The following is a 15,911-nucleotide window of genomic DNA, read 5'->3' on the forward strand; positions in this document are numbered from 1 at the left end:
CATATTGCCCAAGGGTTGTAACTGAGTTATTTTATGACATAAGCAATCATTTTTCTACCAGGTGGAATTCAATACAATATGTTGCAACAATAGGCCTTCCTATAATCACTTCGTCTGACCGTAACCTTTTTTCATGTCAACATGTAGTCTCGTTGATTCAGAGCCAATCATGCTATTATTTTTATATGATTAGCAGATGACCACACAATTTGCTTGTTTCTGAGTAATGACAAGCATAAAATATTAGAATTCCAGGGAAAAACTTGTGACTAGCTTATTTTTCTCTTTCAAGCATGAGTCATTATTCCTCAGAAGTTGGTGCTGTCTTTAAAGTGGAACTAAACACAAAAAATAAACTTGTATATTACCATTCCACGTAACAGACATTTATGCATGCCCTTTTAAAGTAATAAACATATAATATATTCTCAGTTATAAAATGTACATTTTGCTGATTGCAAGCTGCCGTGAGGATCTCTCCAAAATAGATAGTACCAGACTATCAGGCCTGAATTTATTATAAAGCAGCGATAACGATTATGTTCTATCACCCCTTATCGCAACAACAGAAAATCTATTATTGACAGTATTTTTTCAATAAAATATTGCCAGGGCAGCTGAGCCTCCGCTATACTAGCTGGGTGAACGGAAAGGCTTATCTTACCACTTTTCGCCAGGACAATATACGCATCCATGGCCGTACCAACCGTATCGCGCATTCCTATTGGAACTGAAAGCCCAGAATTACCTCAATAGGAGTGCATTGTAAACACAATGAGATGCGGTTAAGAAGTTTTACATGTTTACACATGTTTTCCAAGTGCTTGGAATCAACAAAAAGCCTACGATAGATAGATAGATAGATAGATAGATAGATAGATAGATAGATAGATAGATAGATAGATATTATAGCTCATTCCATTTAGAATTGTTGGTGACAAAAAGTTTACCGCTCATTATTGTCCACCAAACACCTACTTCTGCAGACGCTGATAACACTAGACATACAAGCCTTTTAAAACTTCCACTTTTCTACATAATATGTTTTGTGCTATACAAGAACCTTATAATCCTCATTTTAAAGAATACAGCTACCACAGCAGATCAGTGCCTGTAGCCAGCAATCAACAGCTTCAGCTGCTTCCCCTTTCTTCAGTCTATCTTTAGCGAAGCCATCCCTCTGAGGCTCAACACTGCACATGAAATCACTTTTCAAGAACATGACAGGGTGGCTTCAACGTTCTCTATGAACTTCTCTTCCCTCGGGCAAAAAAGCAATAGCTATCTTCTAGAGCAGCAATCAATGTAATGTTTTGGCACTTGACTGGCATTTTTTTTCGCTCCCTTTGCAAGACCCCGTAAAAAAAAAAGCTAAAATCCATATGTTATTACCAAAAAATAGTCCTAATACTTAGTATTTGAAAGTAAAAATAGTCAGTGCAATTTAACCAACTGCAGCTAACATCAACTAGTGTATTAGATTTTGAGTATTGCTTCTTAATTTCATCAATTTATATTAAGAGTAAGGCCTCGTACACAAAGGCAGCAATTTTAGTTGCTCATCGAGCGATCGTAAAGCCTAGAAAACATGTTTAGATGCTGACTGTCTAAAATACTAATAAAAGCAAATGCACCTGTACATACACAATTTTTGACAAGCATTCACTTTGTCTCATTTTCAACGCAATGTGCAGAATGCTTAATGTTCGGTTAAATACAATGGAGTTCCTTAGGAACGCTCAATATCTACTTAGTGCACTATGTTTCAGGAAAGCTTTAAGGCAGGTTAATCAATGAACAGCTAAAGGGAAGATAAAGTGCCATGGTTTTCTCCATGGTTTTACCGAGCATGGTTTTCAACACTTGTGTGTATGAGCACTACAGTTTCTTTTCAGAAATAAAAGTCTGTCCATTTTCTATTGGGTTCAAACTAAAAGTAGACTGTTATATAGACATGCAGAGATTCTAGTGGAGTAGGCAACATCTCGCTCTATACATGTTGTGATTCTCAGGAGAGTAACATGTTTCCCAAACTTGGCTTATATTAATTATATAATTTCTCCTAGCTGAGTAAATCTAGAGATTCCCATCTGAGACTAGTTCTGCTCACAAGTTACTGCTTTGAAATGCTTATAAAATATTTGATCATTTGATTATTTACTAAGGGGCACTGTATCATTGTTTCCAACCAATCATCATCATGTCAGCTCTCATTTAAAATGCTGGATATAATCTTGCATAAAACTCATGTTCTGTGTTTCGAATAATATATATAGTGTAAGGGCTAGATTTACTAAGCTGTGGGTTTGAAAAAGTGGGGATGTTGCCTATAGCAACCAATCAGATTCTAGCTTTCATTTATTTAGTACTTTCCACAAATCTGATTGGTTGCTATAGGCAACATCCCCACTTTTGAAACCCGCAGCTTAGTAAATCTAGCCCTAAGTGTTTTGCTGAATATATTTAAAACATCAAAGCTGAAGCAAAGCATTTCTTTAGAATAAGGATATTCCATTGTAGTATTGTAGTGTCTATGGAAAGCCTTAGTTTATAGCATAAAAACTTAATTTAAGTAACGTAATTGTAGATTATAATCTCTCATGAGCAGGTCCCTCTCTCCACCTCACTTCTTGTTGGCTACCATCTCATCCACCTTTGTATGTTCTATATACAACACTTTTTTGTACCTTACCCGTTATGTCATGTGTACACTATTATGCTTAATATACGGCTAATCGTGCATGTCCTGTATTTTTTCCTATGCTTGCTTTGCATTTTGCTTATGCTTGTTTAATATTTTTCATGTTGGTCCTCTGCATCTGCACTATGCTGTATTTTCCCACTGTACAGTGCAGGAAGAACAGTTCATGGAATATATTTTTATCTTGCCCACTTCACACTTTCTTACACAAAGACACACAGTGAAAACATAAATGCAACTAATGAAGATGCAGTGGATAAGAACTACCAATCAAATGCATCACTTGGCAAAATCGCAGATATTATTAAAAGTAAGTACTGTTGATTTCCTGGAACTGAGTATAACCAGCTACAAATGAAGAAATGAAACAAATAAACAATTTCAGCTTTAAAAATAAAACCCACTTACTTACAGTACATATCACAAATACTTTAAGGATTATTCTTTGCTATCCATATTATTTTCTTTGTAACCTATATAATATAAATACTATTTATGTCATTTTGTACTATGTTATATAAAATGAAAAATAAATAAAAAATAAGTAAAACAATACTTGCAGACATACACTAGTTAAGCAAGCCTAAAACTGCCTCATTTCCCCATTTGCTCCTTGTCAGGTCACATGCTGAGAAATTATGCTTACTGATTGTGGGAAACTGGAAATAGCATATTGTTTTTGGAACAACCGCAATATGAACAAATGGATTCAATAGGTGTTGCCCTAATTGTTAAGTATGCAAAACCATTTTGGTTGTGCACAGGAAAATGGCCATAGACATTTTCCCTGCTATTAAACCTCTCAACTATTTAGAACACAAATTAATTTTATTTTATCCTAAATAATAAATCCTATCCTAAAATATTTTCTTGTTATTCCCTTTACCAGCTCATTGTTAGCTTTTTTTTTCAGAAACTCTCTTTTCAAGAGTAATCTGCTAACAACATTCGGATCTCATGTCAGGGCTTTGGATGCGCACAACAAAACACCTTGATTTTGCCCCACTGCACCTAAATGGTCTTCTGCCCAATGCACATCAAATTACATGCTATATTCTGTTCTCTGCAAACCAGAAGTCTGCCTAGGCGTGCAGGGAGTCAGCAAAATCTGGAGACGCTCTGTGCAAAAGTGAAGAAATCACATCAGTCCAACCTGCTACCACTTTAGATTCATCACTTTTATTAAATTAAACTTTCACATTTTCCAATAATTATGACTTTGGGACTGTCTTTCTTACATTTGATACTTTTGTATGTTTAAAGCTTCTCTTTTTTACATTGGGCTAAAAAAGGTATTTCAGGAAGGTGTAAAATATGTACCAATAAATATATAGGAGGAGATCCAATTTTTGGCAGCTCAGAGCTGGCACAAAAGTCAAGTCTTTTTGTAGATTGAAAATGGCATGAAATGTGTGCCCTATGTCAAACATAGAAAGCCGCTAAAATACATTTTTATGCACCCCTTTATCTCATTTCAAATCCCTCGCTCCACAGAATGAAAACTAAGTGCGCCGCCAACCAATCGCAAATGTTACCCCACGCTGGTTGGAGAAGGGGAGTTTGCAAACCTTGTCTGTAAAGACATTGCCGTTTTAAATCTGGCCTGCAAAGTCGGCGAATATCGGCGGCTTGTAGAATGCGCAGATTGATACATTTACTCCTCAGTGTCCCAATATCATGCATTATTATGGCCCAGAGGGGCTCAGGAAGAGCCCCAACATTTTTCCGGTAGGGGTTGGTAATCCCTGTGAAGGAGCTAAGGTGTTTTTATGATCAACCCTAGCCACAAAGGCATAAGCCATGCACTACAGCAGGCGGACCTCAAGCTCGTGGTCTCCCTATTTTAGTGGAAACCAGCCCAGTCTGTCTAGTGTTGAGGGTGATTGGAGTTTTAGGAAAGGGGGTATATTAGTTTATTTTTACATTTTTTTAATTTATTTATTCCTTTTACTTTAAACAGATTCACATCACAAAATCACTGATTCGCGTATTTTCAGCGAAATGTTGTCAAAACGGCAGCAAATATAACTTATGAGGTTTCATACACCTGTAAAGCAATATGTACCCGCACAAACCGAGGTGCGTAGCACCACCAAAGAGGATTTTGCCATGCGCCTCGGCCCATTGTGCTCTTAATATGTGATGCCAAATGACTTCCATTGCTCAAGAAGCAATCATCAAGAAAGTACATTAATTATGGATGACTAAGAGGAAGGGAAGACGTGACATAATACACACACTTTCACCTGAAGACAACAATACCTGCCTTCTTTCAAATATTGGTGAGAATTGGACAACTGTGAGTTAAGAACATGCAGTACTAGATGGATATCTATCTTAATATCTTGAATCCATCAACATTTATATTTCTTCATCAGAGGTATTGCTCCAGCTACATGAATAATGTCTCTCTTTGTTATAAATAAATAAATATCCAAGTGACAAATCTTCCCATTGGCAGTTGCAATTAATTTTCTTTTTGTTACCCTTTTTATTTACTTTATTACCTCATTTATTATTATACTATTCACTATTGTACAATTTTAGAAGGTCATTTAAAGGCTTACAAAAGGCTTATAAGTGTAATTTCTAACATTTTCTTGTGCTATGTTGTTTTTTCCTTATCTAGGGTATAAATAGACATAGCATAGGGTTATATTAATGAAAAATTCCAAATCCTTCTACACAACTCCTATTATATTGATGTAATACCATAGTAGTGTTTAATGGCAATGCACCATTGTTGAGTTATTGACAAAAAAATATATAAGTAAGACTCAAAGCAGAATGTGTCATAATGTGAAGGAGAAGGGATTAAGGCAGTCTCCAGTCTAATTCCTTTTGATAGTTTCAACAAGGGAAGACATGCAAAATAGGCTTGGTCGTGAAGCAGGGAACCATTCCCTAGCCCCATAGTTATAATGGCACACTAACACAATGGTTTTTTTTTAAAAAAAGAAAGTGTTCTCATATAATATATGTAATAGTTATAAATGACTGTATTTATATACAACATTGAAAATAACGGCTTACAGTTCAGTATATGTCTGTACTGCCGTCTACAGAAAAGTACTATATAAGTCATAGGGGGCTTAATAAGATGCAATAAAATAGATGTTTTTTTCCTTTATTTTAATTTCAACAGAAGTAAAAGATTGTTTTATTTTGTCATTATACAATAAGATTTAATCACATCTTTCTGTAGATTTCATAAGTGGAAAAGGACAGGTCTGTAGATAATATAATGCACTATTCCCCCTCACATCACCATGAATAGTTACTGCCCTGTTCCACTTGCTCTACAGACCCTAGCACTTATTTATTTTCATCTTATTCTTTATTTTATAACATTAATTAGAATGGCAATTTCATCATGTATACTATGTTCTCTGAATAATCCCTATAGAATAGATGACCTCTGCACCCAAGCACTAAATGGTGAACGCTGGGAGTCCTCGGGACCCCCCTTCATTAGCCAACCAATCATAAACGTTTCTCCCACACAGGTCAGAGACAGGAGTGTGCAGGACAGAGGTCATATTGCGGAGTATTTTTTATTTTATTTTTTGTATCTGGACTGAAAACTTTAATATTCTTTTTTATATAATTGACGGGGCTTCTTATCTTCAGGTGTTGCCACTCCAAGGGTCCCAATATCATGCATTATCCCAGCCTCGTATCCTAGACATTCAAGAAGAGCCCCAATATATTTCAGGAACTGGCTAGAAGCCTCTGAGAAGTCTGCTAGTTCTCCCTCCAGCACATTCGCCCTGCTATGATGGCCTCCTGGGGTCGGTCTTTACCATGACTGGGTGACACCAAGCTCCCGGTCTTCTTGTTATAGTGGAAACCAGCCCAGGCTGCCTACTGTTGTAGCTGGCTAGAGGTTTGGGGCAATATATGCATGGGATTCACGCTACCTGTTTGTTTATTAATTTATTTTACTGTAAATGTCCTCCAGCCCTGTGACACTATTTCAATTAATTTTCCTTTTTTGTTTGCAGATTTGAGATTATCACTGATATTAACCGCAATATCAAAAAAATTTACTGAGATTTGAGGCTCTTGAGTCAAAATTTCTCGAAATGACAGCGAGCAGATTTCCTGCAGTTTTATACACCACTCTGGGGACAGGGCAATACTTTTCCTTGGATGGCAAAACAACACCTGTTCATAACTGATTGCCAGTTCTGATGGCAATCCCCTAGACTAATTTATTTGTTCAGATATGTGCCTGTATGGTTAATAAAACAAGTGTTGAATGCAGAAAATAAAAATAGTAGTATCTGTGATTTATCTTGTTTCTGATTATATGTAACAGCTTAGTAGTATATTTTTTATAAAGCAGGCCGTAAATACATTATAATTACACACATAGTATTTGTTCATATTACCAACCATTTTATGTGAAATATCACCTTGCTATTGCAATAACTATGAACTAAGAAGTAATTTCGACATATTTAAGGAACTAGTGCTGATTTCTTGTCTACAGAAGATATTTGAATATTCCAGTGTGCTATGAAACTTTGTATGGGTGAAAAATATGAAGCCAGTTTGCACTGCAGCTACAGGAATAACAATATATACTTTTGGATTTAGAACTAAATCTCTAGCTGAACAAAAACCTTTTAAGTTTCATAAATCATAATGATACGGTAAAAGTAGACATTTATACTCTAATTGAAACCACAGCAGTGCATTAGTCATCCGAACAATTCTTACTGTTGTGACTAATGGTGCAGTCCCTCTGTGTAACATTTTGGTCAGCGTTTTTCAGTTTTAGCTAAATTAACGCAACTCTGCCAAATTCTTAACAACTTTCAGAGCTGAAAGTTCATAACTAGAGACAAGCGAGACATTTTGTTCATTTTCATAATTTGCTGAAAAGTGGCCCTTTTTGGGCTTAAAAATTAATGTTAAACGAACATGTCCACAGTGCTACACTTGTTTTCATAACAACAATGCAGGTCATATACTACAACAAGTACATTTATAAGGGTTTACAACAAGCCTGTCCAACCTGCGGCACTCCAGGTGTTGAGAAACTACAAGCTCCAGCATGCTTTGCCAATAGACAACCAGTTGATAGCTGGAAGGGCGTGCTGGGACTTGTAGTTTCACAACACCTGGAGGGCCGCAGGTTGGACAGGCCTGGTTTACAACTACCGAACTGCAGCAACAATCAGGTAAATGGTTGATCTTACCATCTGGTGGCATTAGGGCTTTGCTGTTTTGTGTACACCAACCAACAGGGTGTAAATCTGCGGTCATGACATCACACCAGAAGTCTGCCCTGCGATCTTCTCCATAGCCACAATATCTTAGGAGCAGTAACTGACCACATGTGGTAATGATCGTAGCTACCCAGTAGGTGTCCGGATTATTCTTATTGGCCACTTCCAGTTTCATTCCAGGATGGAAGCTGCTCTGAAGGCTAACTTCAACCTTGTCAAAAGATAATAAAATAAATAGACTGAAATGGTAGACCTGTCATGAGTCATATCTGCTAATATTTACAACAGAAATGAAAGAGGTAAATTATGACTGAAACTTTGGATTAGTAAATTCTATCATTTACCAAACGATTTAAATATTGTCATCATTACTGTCTTTTCAGTTTGTAGACACAACCCACAAGAACATGACACAGTGCTATTTATCCATAACAACACAAACCTACCTTTATCATGTCATTATAAATACCTGGTTACAGATAGAGATTTGGTTTATTTTTAGACATAGACAAAGTAGTTGTTAGAACACATGAGCCTTCTGTATAACCTCCACCAAAGTGAATATCAGTCGCAAAAATATTAGTGTGACTTGAGAATAAATGTCAGCATCTGACTTGATTGCCTAAAATAGCTCTCAAATTGCAAACACAAGTACAGGCCCATTAATATTTAAATATGTAAAGTCCCATGAGACTCTCTCTCTCTCTCTCTCTCTCTCTCTCTCTCTCTCTCTTTCTATATATATATATATATATATATATATATATATATCCTTCTCTACTTCTATGTTTCCACCATTCTCTCTGTCTGCCTCTCTCACATATACTTTTTACATACAATGCTACTTAAGTAAGCAAGTGTAATTAACAAATTGAAGATTGGTCTATTATGAATCTTGGGTTACACAACATGAACAGGCTTTGTCTGTTGTGCAATGCATCACCAAGCCCCGTAGCAAAACTTGGCTTGTAGACCCCCTCTTCTGAACATGTGCGCTCCATCACAAGTTGCCCACTGCACATGACCTTTGCAGAGCAGACGGGAGACCTCGAGGACTGATGCAAGGTCTGGCCTCGAGTACTGATGCCAGGGCCTGTGCGGGCACCTATGGTGGTTCTTTCACTATCGGTAGTGAAAGGGTTATAGTAATATGATCCCTACCATTGTGGTTGAAAGCGAGTATTGAAACGCAATTACAACAGTTTCCTTCAGTTTAAAATCAAAAACCACCTCAAAATTCATATTAGCAAAGCATAGAAATTGGAATAGCAATTATATCGATAAGTATGAGTAAATCATCAGTTTATCTTAGCAGCAGTAATGTGAACAACCAGTTACAAAATACTGCTTATATATCATGGATAGTGTGGTTACATTTAAAAAACGTCCTTTGTGTATAGGATATAAGTTTGTGATGGTTAAAGTAGCTATATTTGGGCAGGACGGTTGTTTAGTAGGCAGCATTTCAGGCTCACAGCACTGGGGTAATGAGATTGATTCCCGACCATGGCATTATCTGTGTGGACTTTGTATGTTCTCCATGAGTTTCTTCCGGGTGCTCCGGTTTCCTCCCATACAGGGCATAAATGTGTCAAACACTGAATCCGTTCCCATTTGCAAAGTTTGCATTCAATTTCCAGAGACTAGAGAAATAGTAGAATCACAAGCAGTATACAGAATAACAGACACCGTAGATAACAGTTGGCTGGTTCTAAAAAAAATACTGTAGGGGGAGTATTCTAGGGACAAATCATTAAAACTGGTGTCTGTAATGAAAAATAGGGACAGATTGGAACTATGCTAGTACAGGCAATGTATGGATTATATCGAAATTGACCACGTAATACAATAAAAATATGAATAAGTTCAATAAATATCAAGCACTATTGATGCACAGTAATAAAGTAATTAAAAAAATATAAACCGAGACAGTAAAGATGATGACTTTAAAAATACAAAAAAGCTAAACTGTTATTCTGATACAATAGTGAGATAACATGTAAAACATCAGGGAGGTAAATTCTATAACACATATAGAGACATGAAAAGAAGAGCTGGCTAACCACAGCCTATTCTGAATATAGAAGTGTGCTCGTTAGCTTTGATGTTTGATTTGCTTTGTGATAGAAGTTTCCAGTTATTGAAGGCATAATGTTTTTCTATCATGGCGTTTACTCAGTGTGTTAGTCAAACACTACAGCAATACATACATGTTTAAAAGAGGTGTGTGGTGCAGCACTGGATGCTGATTCCTCTAGATATTCATCCCAATTGAAATCTGTATCTTCAACACTGGAATTATCATCTATAGAAACAAAACACAATTATAATAGGAAAGCAAAGAATATCTCTAATGCAAATATATCACACTGCGTGGGCCTTCAAATGAATCAATATCTATCTATCTATCTATCTACCTATCTATCTATCTATCTATCTATCTATCTATCTATCTATCTATCTATCTATCTATCTATCCTTATGTTGACATGTATATAAAGATATGCTTCCATAACAGGAATTATTTGATAAATACCTTATTCTAAATGTATGTATAGTTGTCACATTGTATTACAATTTCTCTTTTGTACTGTATGTAAGGAATTAACCAAAGATGGGGAACAGGCAGCCCTAGAGCCACATGAGGCCCTCCGAGCCTTCACCTGCGGCCCCCGGCTCCTTCCTGCTTTACTGTCAGATCTATTTATTATAGCTTGTATCAATTGTTTAAAATGCCTACCGAATCAGACATGTTATCACAGATAGGTGTCTCTGACTTTGATGGGTATGATTTTCCAAAGGTGAATCTGTCAACACTTATCCTGTAGACACTAAAATGATGACAGGTTAAATGTTGACAGATTCATTCTGTCCACATGTTTAAAATGTAGACATTGTGAGCGTCGACAGCAGTAATGTCGCCAGTCACAATGCCGACATTAAACAAGCAATGCCTGGCAGCTATACAGTTAAAAAAAACAAATGCAAACATTCCAGAATATTAGTACATTACAGCATGAGAACGTTACTTAATCAGTAGCAGCAATGGGACCTTAAAAAGCTGAAATAGAAAAAACTACCACTCGTGAACCAATAGAAAGTTCATAAACAATAAACATAAAAATCACTGCATAAAAAAATAATCCTCAGGCACTAAGGCTATTCTAAAGCTTTGGGAGAGGATGGCATAGGCAAACTGAGGGGGGGGGGTTCCTTGTGCCTGTAAACCCCCCCCCTCCAAGCCTGGGGTACTGTATAATTGAGGTAGCTGGACCTTGCCCCCGCTTCATACGGCTCTGCTTGAAAAGGGAGAGCTGCGTGCACCTAACAGTAGTGCACACAGCATTGCCCATGTATATTATGGGGATAGGAAGAGTTGGAGAGCAGCCAAGCACTGTCTAAAATTATAGCCACGCCCCCATGCATGCTGGTCACGCCCACTGGCGGCGTGGTGTGGAATCCCCCTCTACAAATCCTGCGTTTGCCCCTAGATGGGGGGTAGTTTTAGCTTTATTAGTGTTGGCACTTGTTTTTTATAACTCTTTTGTGTGGGCAGGTCCGGCATTGCTTGTTTAATGATGGCATTGTGACTGCCAACATTACTACTGTCGACAATTTAAACATGTGGACAGAATGAATCAATTGAGGAAGCCCTACAAAATAAAAGAGACGTCAAGCTGTCTGATTTGACAAATGTTATAGTATTTTTTTAGTATCAATGGACTTTAGATGACAAGAACAATAGAGATCTAATGGAACTCAGCACAATTCTGCTAGCTGGTGTAAAGACTCGCATAATGTGTTAGAAGAGGTGATATATCTCTTTAAGATTAAATCAGCTCTGCTTATAGATTTTAATACAACACTGGTAATATAAAAAATGATTTGTTCCAATGATTTGGTTTTTTTTTTGTATCTTCGGATTACCTGAAACAATTAACAATTGTTTGATACTGACATAATGCCTTGTGATCTAATATTTATTGGAATTGAACAAGGAAGAATTTGTTTCATTTAAAATTCAGGCCTTTAACCTATTTTACATATGGTAATAACATAATATAATTTGTGGTGGAATATAACTGTACATTACTGCTGTTTAGAAGAAGCAACCGAGAGATAATTGTTTCTACAAAGACTAATTCAAGTCCTGGAATAACTCCATTATCTTTCAATTATGCATCATAAATGAGATTTCAACAACAGTTCTATTACTTTTCTATGTTTAATGATGAAGTGATAAGCGCAATACATTTCTATTCATAACTCATGCAGGCTTTGCCATTAATAGTACAATTATGCAAATATTTGCACTGAATATTAATATTCTTAAGTAATCAATTTAAACACAAAATCCATAATATCAATTTGTACTTTATTTTATACTAGACTAATTACAATCTCGTGACAAGTTGTTATTTATAAATGGTTTGTAAAAGTGCTGACAGTTGCTATTGTTATTGTGTTGTGACTTTTAGTGAGCAAGTAACTAAATTATACTACATTCCAGAATATTAGTACATTACAGCACGAGAACGTTACTTAATTAGTAGCAGCTATGGGACCTTGAAAAGCTGAAATAGAAAAAACTACCACTCGTGAACCAATAGAAATTTCATAGACAATAAACATAAAAATCATTGCATAAAAAAATAATCCTCAGGCACTAAGGCTATTCTAAAGCTACCTTCAATTCAATGGTCAAACTGAATAACAGATAACATGGTGCCCAGTTAGTGCAGTCAGCTTGTGAGGGCCCACACATAAAGACTAACTGCTTTTATAGAGATCATTTGTAATTTGTTTCCCACATATAATAACTTGACAATTTGGTTGAAAACAGCCAACCCACTTAATAAATTAATTCCGTATGGATAGCTTAAACTAAACAGCTGTACAAACCACATGTTGTATGTGTAATATAATAATATTACATGCGCAGTAAAAGAGAAGTGGGCAGGGGAATGTAGAAAACAGGGATACTGGAGAAAATGCAGTGATTGCCTTCACAGAATCATTAGCAGTCTCAGTTACATATATGCTGTTGCTTGTGGTAGTTCTTTTCCCTTTCGTCCCCTCCCATTTCAGGGACTGAAGCAATCTGGTGGGGGAATGGATTGTCTCTGAATAGATTCACCATACTACGTGGAGAGCAGGTACGTGTTTTGGGTGGAGCATTATTAATATTATGTAGTAGGGGTATTCATATAATTTGGGGTCAAATCAAATTATTGCAATGTGGGGTCTCTAGCAAATGTGGGGGGTAAAAAAATAAATGTTAGAGGTCACAGGGAGATTTAAATGCTATTATCTTGAAACTGTCTTATTGGGGGAAATAAGACTATTTATTAAATTACAATGCTATTAATTTAATGGCTGGTGGTGGTGGAGGGGGGATAGGTCTGTCTATTAAATGGTAAGAGTTAACAATTTAATGTTGGGGCTGGTGATGGGTAAATAGTTTAAATATTGGAGCTTGTTTGTGTGTGTGTTTGTGGTGGGGAGCAGTAAGGCAGGTAGGCCTATTTAGTAACTGATAATTTAAGTTTGGGAAAAAGGAGCCTATTTATGTGTTCACTGCTTTCCAAGGGGTGAATAGTACCTATCTGTTTTCCAAACAGGACCCCAACATTCCAGGATCCAGCCAAGATGTAATACCAGTTACAGCAGGTAGTGAAAGCTGTAAAAGCAGGTAGTAAAGAGCGGCACAGTCTGTCAATGCTTCCTATTCTGGTGGGAAAGATTTTGATGGACTGTCTCATGGGGTCAGGACTTGGTTCTGTTTCACTCTGCTTGGGAAGGGAAGGACATGTGCACCTAACAGAGCTGCATGCTGCATTTCAGGTATATCTGAAGGGGAAGGGTAGGTATTAAGGGTGGATATAGCCACACAAAAATCAATAAGCCAAAACATAGAGAATAGTTAGGGTCTAAGGAATGAGGGTATTGGAGTGTGGCCTAGCACTTGCCAGATAAGTATGCCCTCATGTTTAAAGATATGAAGGTTGTGGGAGAGTGTGACTGGGTATGGTAGGGAATTTCATAAGTAGCAACACATGAGAAGCCAATACGAAAATATGGTGTAAAGCAAACCACAATTGGACACTGGAGCAGTAGAAAAGCGTTCTTTGGAGTGATGAATTGCGCTATACCATCTGACATATGAATATGGGTTTGGCGAATGCCAGGAGAACACTTCTTACCTGAATGCTTACTGCCAACTGTAAACTTTGATGGAGGAGGAATAATGGCCTGAAGCTGTTTTTCATAGTTTGACCTGAGTCACTTAGTTTCAATGAATTGGTATCTTAATGCTACAACATACAATGACATTTTAGACAATTATGTGCTTCCAACTTTGTGGCAACAGTTTGGGAATGCCTTTTTTGCTTCAGCATAACAATGCCCCCGTGCGCAAAGCGAGATTCATCAAAGAATTTTTTCCTAAATTTGGTATGGGAGATCTTAAACCGCCTGCACAAAATACTGACCCAACTCTAACTAACACCTTTTGAATAAATTGAAACATTAATTGCGAGGAAGGCCATATCCACCAACTTCAGTGCCCAAGCTCACTAATACTCTTCTGGCTGAATGGATGCAAATCCCAGCAGCTCTGTTTCAAAATGTGGTGGAAAGCCTTCCCAGAAGAGTGGGGCTGTTATAGCAGCAAATGGGGGGAAAGACTCCATATAAATATCGATGGTTTTGGAATAAGAATTTCAACATGCACATACGGATGTGATGTTCGGGTGTCCACATACTATTGGCCATGTAGTGTATACAGACATATATGCAGGAGTACTTGTGGATGGGAGGCACATTTATTTAAGACTTCTATCATATGTTCAGAGGTGCACCTGCTACAATGTAGTTAAGGGAAGCTGTCAGTACAGCTTGTCTCTCCGGTTGGTGTCACAGGAAAGCCTATCTATGTAAGAGAGCTGGGAAATACCCTGAAAACTGTCAGTGAAAAGGTTGTGTGAACTTGTATTATTTGTAAGCTAGTAGGGAGTAGCTCTCTAGTTGTCAAATAGGAAAGTCTGCTGTCATAGGGGCCTTACCGATGAGGATATATGTTTCTGTTATCTGAAAATATACATCCTTCTAAATAAAAACTGTCTGTGTGTCAGTTTCAATCTGCTGCTGTGAAGTCTATTTATTGGACATTTTTACGGAATGTGACCTTTTACTCCAGCACAGGTGATCCCGGGTAGCAATAATTTTACCAGCTGGAATAGCACATGCTTCCAGAGAGATGACCTCATTCACCTCACCATGAAGGGGTTGCGGCCAGTGATCTGACAGCTTCTGAGCTTGTAGTATATGTTATTAATGACAAGTATCTGTAAGTCATACCTCTTGCTTTGAGAAAGTGGGTAAGTAATAGAAAACATTAACCTTATTATGAAAATGGTGAAGCAATGTTCTTCAGCTGAGCAATTGCTAAGTAATTTACAGTCCCAATGCTTACCTTTCCATGCAGTAAAAAAAATGCTGGAAAAAAAATCATTGGGCCTGATTCATTAAGGTAAGTAAAGCAAAAAAAAAAGAGTAACTTTGCACTTTGGCAAACACATGTTGCATTAGAGGGGGGGGTAAATTTAAAATGTGATGGCAGATTTTATAATTGGGATAGGGCATGTCCTACTCGACTTTACATTTCAATGTAAAAATAAAGCTATCAATTACTTGTGTGCTACATGGAAAAACAGCCAGTATTTAACTTATGTGCAAAATAATAAACTAATTTGCATCCCTTGTATTGTAACATGGTTTGTCCATGAGAGAATTTACTCCTTTTTTTGCCGTACTTACCTTAATGAATCAGGCCCATTGTGTTTAAGTGTTCTGTAGGCCCATGACCAGCCAAATAGGTTGGAAAGGTCTAAAAGTGCCTTATAAAAGGCTGACTACAGAACCCATAAGATGCTTTCTTTGTGAAGAGCTAGGCATATTGCAGATACATGTCC

The 15,911-nt window shown here is 37.1% G+C and overlaps 1 protein-coding gene across 2 annotated transcripts in view; it reads right to left on the reverse strand.

Moving 5' to 3' along the window:
• The window catches only part of SFMBT2 (Scm like with four mbt domains 2), a 154,499-nt gene that overhangs the window by 90,394 nt on the left and 48,194 nt on the right, over positions 1-15,911 (reverse strand). For both annotated transcript variants that reach the window (XM_075208590.1, XM_075208589.1), the window contains exons 3-4: positions 10,149-10,243; positions 7,909-8,149 (exon numbers count right to left, since the gene is read on the reverse strand). In XM_075208590.1, the coding sequence (XP_075064691.1) occupies positions 7,909-8,149; positions 10,149-10,243 (336 nt within the window). The remainder of the gene's footprint in view (positions 1-7,908; positions 8,150-10,148; positions 10,244-15,911) is intronic.

The sequence above is a fragment of the Mixophyes fleayi genome, chromosome 4, assembly GCF_038048845.1.
Source record: "Mixophyes fleayi isolate aMixFle1 chromosome 4, aMixFle1.hap1, whole genome shotgun sequence".
NCBI classification, from domain to species: Eukaryota; Metazoa; Chordata; class Amphibia; order Anura; family Limnodynastidae; genus Mixophyes; species Mixophyes fleayi.